This window comes from Hyperolius riggenbachi, chromosome 3, assembly GCF_040937935.1.
Source record: "Hyperolius riggenbachi isolate aHypRig1 chromosome 3, aHypRig1.pri, whole genome shotgun sequence".
Lineage (NCBI taxonomy): Eukaryota > Metazoa > Chordata > Amphibia > Anura > Hyperoliidae > Hyperolius > Hyperolius riggenbachi.
Genome location: NC_090648.1, coordinates 234113642 through 234124026, shown reverse-complemented (window position 1 = coordinate 234124026; position 10385 = coordinate 234113642). Strand labels below are relative to the sequence as shown.

Here is a 10385-nt window from a genome sequence, read left to right as displayed (position 1 = left end):
GGTGAAAGGTGTATTCTCTAAATTAATCTATAAAGATGGGAGACTGACATCACCTGTTTGCATAAAGCAGAGTCTCTGCTGGAGAACATTTGCTTGCCATGCAAATCCTGTGCATTAAGACCTTTAATCTGTCCCAACCTGTTTTCTCTCTAGAAACTACGGACAAAGCTGCCTGTGAATACAATGCAAAATGACATTTGCAGTATAGGTCATACATGGTCTTCTATCGCTAGAGGACAAGTGCAAAGATAACCAAGAGCACCCCGATAAGATTCAGTAGGGCAAGTTATATGACAATTGGCAACTTGGTTATGGACTGTTTTTCTCTGCGGAGTTTTTGGCCAGTAGCATAGAAATATCCACAGTGGGAGATAATACAGTCTTGTTCTTAGAATGGCAAATAGACAGCATTAGCAAAATACTTCAGGAGTAACAGGAATTGACGAACTCCTCTAGTGTCGGCTTGCTCCTTCAATCTTCTGCTATAGTCCGATACCATAGCTTAGCCTTTATCACAAGTCTGTCAGATGCAGAGGTATGTATATCACCAGCATGACGAATGGAGGATAGGCCACTATCGGGGTGAAAACTACATTTATGATTTGGCATGGATTGCAAATATACTTGCAGCATAAAGCATGTCTTCAGCCTGCTGGAATAGGCCATCCAGAATCCATATGCTATGCAGTCACATACAGCAAGGAGATTGATCAGACCACGTGGATTGCAAGAATCAGAGCTAAAGCAATATGGGAAAAGTGGAGCATCCATTTCCAGCAAAGAACAAATAAGTTAAATATTTAAAAAGTACAAGTTGAAGTATTCATAGTCCAAGTTCGCACTGGATAAAAAGTCATGTTGACCAGTAAAGGCGTGTGACGCAACATCACAGATTTATTTGCTGGTCTAGGTAAAATGTGAAAAGGATTGAAGGCCGCGGATATTGATTAAGGTCCTGGCATCCGGATCTTGTTAGCAGCAGGCTCCTGGAGAGATCCTTGAATCATGAACTCCATAAGTTAACCCAGTAGGCTTCCTTATTTAAGCCTCTCTATGAGGCCCTGTGACAGTCCAAGCTGCAGAAGCTGACATGTAGGAAGGTGTGCAAGCTGCGGGAAATACTTCAGCAAGTTCTCCCAACACAGTTCTAAAAGACTGGGCACTACAAGCCAGATTTTGAACAAGGAACCAGTCCGCTTGTTTTGCTGAATATTAACTACACCTCCATGGATATACATACAGCCAGCCTAAAAACAAGGACAGACATTGATTATATGACACAGATCAGCGCACTGAGTGTAGCCAGTAGTGACAACAAATATCAATGGCATACCGGTGTGACGGCCGCACAGTGGAAGTATGCTGGTTCAGGCATCATAGCAGGGAGTCTCGTCCACCTAAACGTCTGCAAGTTTAATTTCCAGAGATCCCCCAAGATCACCTCTCCATTGTAACCTCCGCATATAAACACTTCTAAAAAAAAAAAAAAAAGGAAGAAGACACAAAAGATTAGATAGATTTCTCGGCAATATGTCTCAAAGCTACTAAGCGATCCCCAAACACAACTAGTTCAAATAGGCCTTATGTTTTGTAATATAATTTTCTAAATTATTTGTACTCCAACCAAGCAAACATTAAATTAAATTACTTCGGAGTCTAACTAGGTGTAATTGGACCTGAAATAGCAATGACCTCACTAGTGGTCTCTTGCTGGGCTGTGGGAGGAAGGTTGAGCCTGTAGAGGCAGGGCTATGGACACAAATTCAAACGACAATCTGCACATTGTAAGGACTCTTGCACACTACATGCGATTAGGATTTTTTTTTTTATTTTTTTATACTATCCCATTTTTAATTTCGATCAAAAAAAAAAAAAAAAAAGTACTGCATGCTGCTACTTTTTTTAATCGGAATCAAAAATCGGATCAAATAAAACAATCTGAATTGCATGTAGTTTGGAAGAGGCCTTACTGTCTCTAGAATCGGCATTTTACACAAAAATATACATTTGACTGTTGGAGAAATACACTTCTGCATTCAGCAGGAAACAGTTTGTAGCTGGAGCCTTATTCTTTGGTGCAAAGATCACAAAGTCAAAAACAATGCAAGCCAGAAAAAGTTGTAATGCTATTTTTTTCTTCAAAATGACTGGCTCTCAAAATACACAAACTGTCCATCTGCTAATCGATGTACATAAACTGCTCCTCTGCTAATCAAATCTGACAGAATGCACAACCTTATGCTAGCCACACATGTTGCAATTTTCTGACAGACTGTCAGATCGACTATTTCCAACATGTCCGATCTGATTTCCGATCCACTTTCATTCTGTACCATCTACTGACATATTCACCGATGTCAATGCCTTTTCCCTGTATTTCCTGAGCCAATGCAGATTGTCCAGAATGGAGCTGGCTCTAGATTTGTTCAGAGGTAGGGATGATCAATGAGATGCAAATATTTCTGAGTTAATGCAGATTTATGGAAATTTTTATGCAAATGTGCAGCTGGAAAAATCGATTTAAACCTGGGTGGGACTTGATTGGTCCAATTTCAAGATGCATATACAGAGGGATGCAAAAGTTTGGGCAACCTTGTTAGTCGTCATGATTTTCCTGTATAAATCGTTGGTTGTTACGATAAAATATGTCAGTTAAATACCGTATTTTTCGGAATATAAGACGCACCTAGGTTTAGAGGGCAAAAATCAGGGAAAAAAAAAAATGTATACTGTATATACTAAACCTGGTGCATTCATGTTCCCGGAGCGTCTTGTACATGTGCTCCCCCATTGACCTCCTGTATCGTGTGTGTGTGTGTGTGTGTGCGTGTGCGTGTGTGACCCATTCACCCCCCCCCCCCCGGTCCTCCAGTCCGTGTCCCCATGTGTGTGTGCGCCTCCTGTGCATGTCCATGTGTGTACCCCCCCCCCCCACCCCCCAACCTGTCCTCTGTCCATGCCCCCCTCCCCCAGCAGAGCGGCTCACCTACCCAGTGGTGACAATCTGCAGACATCTCGGTACCGGGCGGCTTCCCCTAGTGACTGCTCCTGTTAATGACTCATTGAGTCATGGGAAATGACTCATTGAATCATTAACAGGAGCCGTCACTAGGGGAAGCTGCTGGTAATGATTCAATGGCCGCTGGGTAGGTGAGCCGCTCTGCTGCTAACTTTTCTTTTACAGGTGTAGCGCCGACATGCCGCCCCGGAGGACCACACAGCGCTGGAATCCATAGGAAGGTGAGTTGCTTTGCTGTCACTGTTGCCAAGGGGGAGCGGGGGCATGCTGGGGGCAGGGAAACAAGGCAGGGAGTCCCCAACAATGCGGCGGATCGTCGGGCAGTTCTGAAGTCGAGGATTCCCTGCCTTAGGAATATAAGACGCAGGAAATTTTTCTCCCTATTTTGGGGGGGAGAAAAAGTGCCTCTTATATTCCAAAAAATACGGTAGATCATACTAGTTGACCTAAGCCCGTTTAAAAAAAAACGGGCTCTAGGTCACTTCACGCCGTCAGTCACTTCTCAAATATCAGTGCGTCTCCTATGTGATATATTTAACTGACATTTTTTATCGTAACACCCAACAATTTGTACAGGAAAATCATGACATTAACAAGGTTGCCCAAACTTTCGCATCCCACTGTATTTGAATAAAAATGTACATGGTTCTGCACAAACAAAGAAATATTTGCATCTCATTGATCATCCCTATTCAGACATGCATGCCAAAGCAGGGGTTTCCGATTGGTGTGCTCTGAGCAACTTTTCCACTTAGGCACTTGTTTTGCCCGTTTTCTGATAAATCTGCCACTTTGCTTTACAGCAGAATTCTGAACAGAGTTCCCCAACCCTGTCCTCAAGGCCCACCAACAATACAGGTTTTACTGGAAACTACAAACATGCACAGGTGAGGTAATTAGTGTCTCAGCAGAGCTGATTAACTACCTCTGTGGATTTCCAAAAACATGCCCGGTTGGTGGGCCTTAAGGACAGGGTTGGGGAACACTGCACTAAAGGTAGCCATACATCTAGCGATGGTGGGCAGATTCGACCAAGAGACAAATCTCTCTCTGATCTAATCTGATTAGAGAGAGCTCTGTCAACTGCCCATACACTGCAGGCTGATTCCCGATCAATTCCATGCTGAAATCGATCTGGAATCGGCCTTGTGCACCGCATCTGCCACCCCAACGCTGTCCCCTAATGAAAAATGGAACCCCCCCCCCCCGTGCAAGGTATACATTACCTGTCCGGGTCCTGCGCTTGTCCCTCCCCTGCTCTGGGCGCATTCCATTGTACATACAAGCGTGCCCCACCTGGTTTCCTAGTATTTGCAGGAGTGTGTGGAGTCACATTAGTGGGAACAGCACTAGGAGTTTCGCCCCGGTCGATCGTCGCAAAATTACACGCCGCCCCCGCCGCGCACCCAATCAAGCAAGTCAGCCCAACATCTTGCAGTATGCGCGATCGACAACAATGTGATCATTTTTCACCTTGAAATTGATTGCATTGTTGGTCGGGCATGCACTTGGCGGCACAGACTTTCATCCAATTTGATTATAATAATCGAATCGGATGGTCAATCAGCCACCAAGTCCCTGATGTATGGCCACCTTAAAAGTGAAATCACTAACATAAAATAATCATTAAAGTGGACCTTGTACAGGACTGAAGAAACAGAGAAAAACACCCTGTATGTATTTAGAGTTTAACATGTTTAATTCCCCCTCATCTGTGTCTAATCACAAGTTGTAATTTGAGCTCTCCCCGTGTCACATGACTATGGCAGAGATAACAGATAAGCTCATTTGAAAGCACAGGCTGTTAACAATATGTCGGCCTCCATGAATCAGGAAGTAGAAACCGTGCAGATTTATATTAGCTTTAAACAAAGAAATGTTTTTTTGTTTAAAGTCTACTATAATGTTGCGCATCTTTTAGAGCAGAGAGGATGTTCTGAGTTCAGGTCCGCTTTAAAAACATCTTTGTTCTATGACTGAAAAATATACTTGTTTGCTCTGCAGAAGCTCTGTTGAAAGAAGCTGAAATATTTTCATCCCCATTGGTTTCCATTCATACAGGCTACAGAAGTGGTGATGGGCTGTACGGAGAGGGAGCACAGCAATTGTTATTTTTCCATGCTCTGCATTTGTCACAAAGTACCAGCAACCATTCAGAAGAGTGACAGCACGGTGCACAGCTGGGTATGGACTGTTCTGGAGCAGGGAGAGGTAAATGTAACCATATAATGTATGCTCTGTGCAAGGTATCTGAAGCATCCCTGAAGTCTTGCCACAGCACCCACTGGATACATAAAGGTGAAGAAAAATGTTATTTGTCTAGGATCCAAGAAGATTGCTCCCAGGAATTGTTTTATCACGTAAGTTAATCTTCACTTCCTCTTCAGTGTTCATCACATTACTCTTAAGGCCCATTCACACTAGAAATCGCAAAACGCTATCGCTTAGCGCGGGTGATTTTACTGCGGTAAAATGGCTGTACACACGATTTTTGAGCGATTGTGATTAGCGCTTTTAGCACTGTATCATGATCACTCTAAAAAAAAAAAATTTGCAGTAAAATGCTGCATGCACCGCGTTGTGCGATTGCCACTAATTGCCCGCAATTGGCAGCAGTGAGATCACTGTCATTAAGTTAAAAAGCACTAGTGCTTCGGCAATTAGCGGGAATCGACCCAGTGTGAATGGGACCTTATGCTGGGGATACACGGTACGTTTCTGTACCGTGTATCGACCAGCTGCTTCGGCCAGCTGATAATATTCAGCTGGCCCGATCAAGGCGCTCGACCCCCGCCCGCTCGATTCCTGCCTGCGGACAATGGCAGGGAATCGAGTGCTGATAAGGAAGCGCCGGCGGAGACGAGCGGTAATCGATCCGCACGGACACGTGGCGGGGATGCGGCTCGGGTCGATCCGGCGGTTAATCGAGCCGCTGGTCGACCCGTGTATTCCCACCATTAGGGCTAATTCCCTCTACTAGAGCTTTTCTGAGCGCTCTGCGATTTTAAAAGCTCCTGCTAATGTTAATCTATGTGTGTGTTCTCACTGGAGTGATGTGATTTTGTAAGAAACCCCCATTAGCAAGAGTTTTTCAAATCTCTAGCGCTTAATTGTAGCGTGAATCAGCCCTTAGAATTGCCCATCTTTTAGCAGATATAGCATTATGTAAATTCAAATTGCATTGTAATTTTTTTACAAATGAATTTCCAAAATAAAAAAAAAAAGTTCACCAGTTTTGCATCATTAACATGGAAACCTCAATGTCAACATGCAGAATTAGAAAATTTCCCACTGGCCAAATGAAACCGATACCTAAAAAAGGTTGTACATACCTAACAAATCTCATTGGCTCAAGCCTTCTAACTACACACCTGAGGTATGCTTTACAGTCAGTCATTTAACTATGCAAACTAGAACAGAAGGAAGGGAGGGGGGGTGCTACAGCCAATGAGGGCGATTTATCAGGGTAAGAAATAAGAACAAAGGAAACTGGAGCTAAAGTGGAGCAGCTACATGGTGTAACCCAGTGTTTCTCAACATTTTATTGGTATATACCCCCTTTAAAACCCGTGTACTCACCAAGTACCCCCTAGCATAGTAACCATTATGACAAGTACCCCTTAACAAATATATATTGAATCGTAGTGCATGATAATAATTCTAAACAACTTCCAAGAATTAACTATTGCTTTTAATTAGCTAAAATAGTAAATTGGTGTTGTTTAAATATGATTTATAATTTTCTAAAACTCTAAATTGGTTATTCTTGGTTAAGTGTATCAAGCCCGAGTACCCCCTGGAACCATCAGAAGTACCCCCTGGGGTACGCGTACCGCATGTTGAGAACCTAGGGTGTAACCAATCAAGTCTCAACAGGTGGGATTAAACTATTGTATGATTTCTTTGAGCAACTGTTTCACTTCTGCTTGTTTTCCTGTCCCCCAGTAAGTGTTAGCTGGACAGATGTAAATTAACAGAAAAGTTCAGGGCTGCAGAGGTCATTCAGCAATGAATGGTTTGTGATAGGCCAGCTCCTGAAGGCAATATTTTCAATACAGTCTAATTTTAAAAAGGTAGTACTTTAAACATTGGTAAAGTAAGACTGGTACTTGCTGGGCTACTATCGTAAGTTCATTTTAGTCCTCGTTTGATCATTTTCCATTTCTATAAGACTTAAAGCTAATGGAAAACACACACCAGATTCTTTCCTAAGGAGAGGGAAGGCTCCTTCCCCCTCCTCTCCCAGTGCAATCGTTGCAGCGGCAGCTCCTCCATTTAAATCCCCTGCTGTGGGGGACTTCGGGAGCAGAGTCCTCCCGAACACACGCGGCTCCATATTGTGCACACGTGAGAAAGGGCGCATGTGCGAGAAAGAGCGCATGCGCAGTATGGAGCGGCCTGTCTTTGGGAGCACTCGGGCTCTCAAAGAGTTCCAAAGCCTCCCTTCAGCGGTGATGACAGCAGTATTTTATTAAGTTGGTTGAATACTGCTACATGGGAGCCAGCGCTGCAGCAGGGATCGGGAAGGCTCTTTAGCAGTCTTCCCCAACCCTGTCCTCAAGGGACAACAACAGTGCATGTTTTGTAGAAATCCACAGAGGTAGCTAATCCGCTCTGCTGAGGCACTAATATCCCCACCTGATCATGTTTGTGGTTTCCTGCACACCATGCACTGTTGGTGGGCCTTGAGGACAGGGTTGGGGAACTCTGCTCTATAGGACCCAGAGTCTTCCTTCTCCTTAGGCAAGGATCTGGCTTTTTTATTTTTTCTGATTTCCATTCATTTTTATTTATTTATTTGCAGCCAGATAAACAAAACAGTACTGAGGTCTGTCAAAGCAGATGACATGACTGGATAGTCTAGCTAGCCCTAGCAGAGAGGGATTTGTCTGTAAAGCAACAAATCTCACCGTTTCTTATTTGGACACAGCTATGGCAGCGTCTGGCAGCTGGAAAACCTGGAACACAAAATATTTAGTACACATGGGGAAAAAGAAATTTAAAAAACCCCCAAAAAAACCCACACACTTGGGGCTGGTTTCCACTAGGAGCAATTCTGTGCCATTTCCCGCTCTGGTCCAGAAATGCAACCGCTTAGATGGTAAATTAAAGTGTGTGAAGAGCATTTTTATCCCAACTGTATTACCAAATGAATGGATCTCTGCACACTTTCCCCAAAAGGTAGTGACTAGTTAAGCATCACACAAAGGGGACACGCCTACCACACACAGTGAAGCACTTTACACTAATACAGGACTAATACAGTAAGAATGCATAATATACTTTGATTTAAAAGTTTTGAGAAATGTTAATGTTCAGTATTGCATACTTCCTAATCTGTTAGTGGGGCTGAGGGTGACATGAAACCCCTCTTTACACTTGACAAAGCCTTTACCTCTGTCCTCACTGCAGTAACGGACAGGTCAGGAGCCGAGTGCAGAGAAGCGACAGCTGTAAGGAATTTTGTCAGGTGTAAGAAACCTAGTGAAGAGTGAGAGGGCCTGTCCCAGTCTGCACACCCCGTGCATAAATAAGAAGCTGGAAGACACTTAAGCCTGGTACACAGATAAGATTATGATTGGCCAATCACGGACCAATTTCACCACCTCCATGTAGTATCAACAGATATTAAAGGGGTTCTGTAAAGGGGGGGGGGGGGGGGAGGTCTGAGGATAAAAACCGCCACTTACCTGGGGCTTCTATCTGACCCATGTAGCAGTAATGTTCCAAGCCGTCCTCCGATCCGCCGTTCCTGGCACCAGGCAATAATTTGTCTGACAAGAAGAATAATGCGCGCTGCTGCCCGCGTCATCGGATGTTTACTGCGCATGTACGAAGTTTTCTTGTACTGCGCCTGCACAGTAAGCTTCCGATGGCGCAGGCGGGAACAAGCAGGTGCGTGGCCATTGCCACGCAGCCGCAGTTGGACGGCATGCCGCACTAGATCGGGGCACGGTGGATCGGAGGAGGACGGCGTGGGACATTACTGCTACAGGGGGCTGATAGAAGCCCCAGGTAAGTTTTTTTTTATCCTCAGCCCCCCCTCCCCCACAGAACCCCTTTAAATAGTATGAGCAGATTGTGTAGGTACACCTTCATACTAAATGGAGATGGTAACATTGGTCAGTGATTGTCAGTGTGGTCAGGCTCAAGAAGTGTCATTTCTTAGTAGGTTTTCACACAAAGTATACTGATGACTGTATTGTCTTTAGGTTTATGATTAAACAAGAAAAAAAAATTAAATGTAAACCTTTCAATATACTGCTCTATATGCGAATTAATAGGGGCATGCATTTCCAATGTTCCATTTTAAAGCCGAATTACTGGATGACATAACCATAGAATAAAATCCTGTCTCCCAGCTTATTACAAGTCATAATTACATTGCCAATAATCCAAAGAGGGATCCGCACACAGACTTCTGGAACAAACTGTGTTTATTGTTCCATATGCACACATGTAAGACATCAAAAGTCGTCTACACAGACGATCATTTCGTGGCCAATACGGTCCCCTTTGTCAAGGCATTAGCAGACTGACATATACGTATATGTCAGTCTGCTAATGCCTTGACAAAGGGGGCCGCATTGACCACTAAACGATCGTCGGGTGTAGACGACTGTTGTCTTACATGTGTGCATATGGAACAATAAACACAGTTTGTTCCAGAAGTCTGTGTGCGGATCCCTCTTTGGATTACTGGATTGACTGCTGCAACAGGTATCCGGTACCAGCAAGCTCACGGACAGGTGTGCGGTTCTTTTGATTGAATAATTACATTGCCAGCTGCTGATGCCATGTAATGTAATTTGTATAAAATACCAAAGATAAATAAAACCATAATGCTCTCAGGTCACAGTGCAGCAAGCGCTATATTTATACCCAATATACTATTTCCCATTAGGGAAATAAACCATTAATCTGCTTCGGGAAGGGGGGTGAAAGTAAGTAAAATATAGTTATACCCATTACACCGAAAAGACCTACCCTTAAAATTACCACCAACATGATTTTTCAAGATTTTTGAGGAATTGGGCAGCATGGTGGCGTAGCGACAAGACAATATATACTCTGTACAGCGCTGTGTAAGATGTCGGTGCTATAGAAGTAGTAAATAAATATGATCCCTACTCGAAAAATAAGCCTCATTTACAGTCATTTAAAAAAAATGCTCAATGCAAATAGTGTCCAGGCTCTTACGGTATACATGTAAGAAGCAGGGTTGTGGAGTCGGAGTAATTGTGGGCGCCCGGAGTCAGAGTCGATTTCATAAACTGAGTCGTCGGATGATTTTTGTACAAAATCCACAGCCCTGTTAAGTATTAGACTAAGGAGTCGGAGTCGAGGAGTAAGCCATTTTGGGTAC

At 43.7% G+C, this 10385-nt stretch overlaps 1 protein-coding gene across 2 annotated transcripts in view; it reads right to left on the bottom strand.

Annotated features, from left to right (window-relative positions):
- Positions 1 to 870: 870 nt before the first annotated feature.
- Positions 871 to 10385, bottom strand: part of KLHDC10 (kelch domain containing 10) — a 44392-nt gene continuing 34877 nt past the window's right edge. For both annotated transcript variants that reach the window (XM_068275971.1, XM_068275972.1), the window contains 3 exons: positions 7930 to 7977; positions 1334 to 1473; positions 871 to 1247 (listed from right to left, as the gene is read on the bottom strand). In XM_068275971.1, the coding sequence (XP_068132072.1) occupies positions 1038 to 1247; positions 1334 to 1473; positions 7930 to 7977 (398 nt within the window). In that variant the 3' untranslated portion in view covers positions 871 to 1037. The remainder of the gene's footprint in view (positions 1248 to 1333; positions 1474 to 7929; positions 7978 to 10385) is intronic.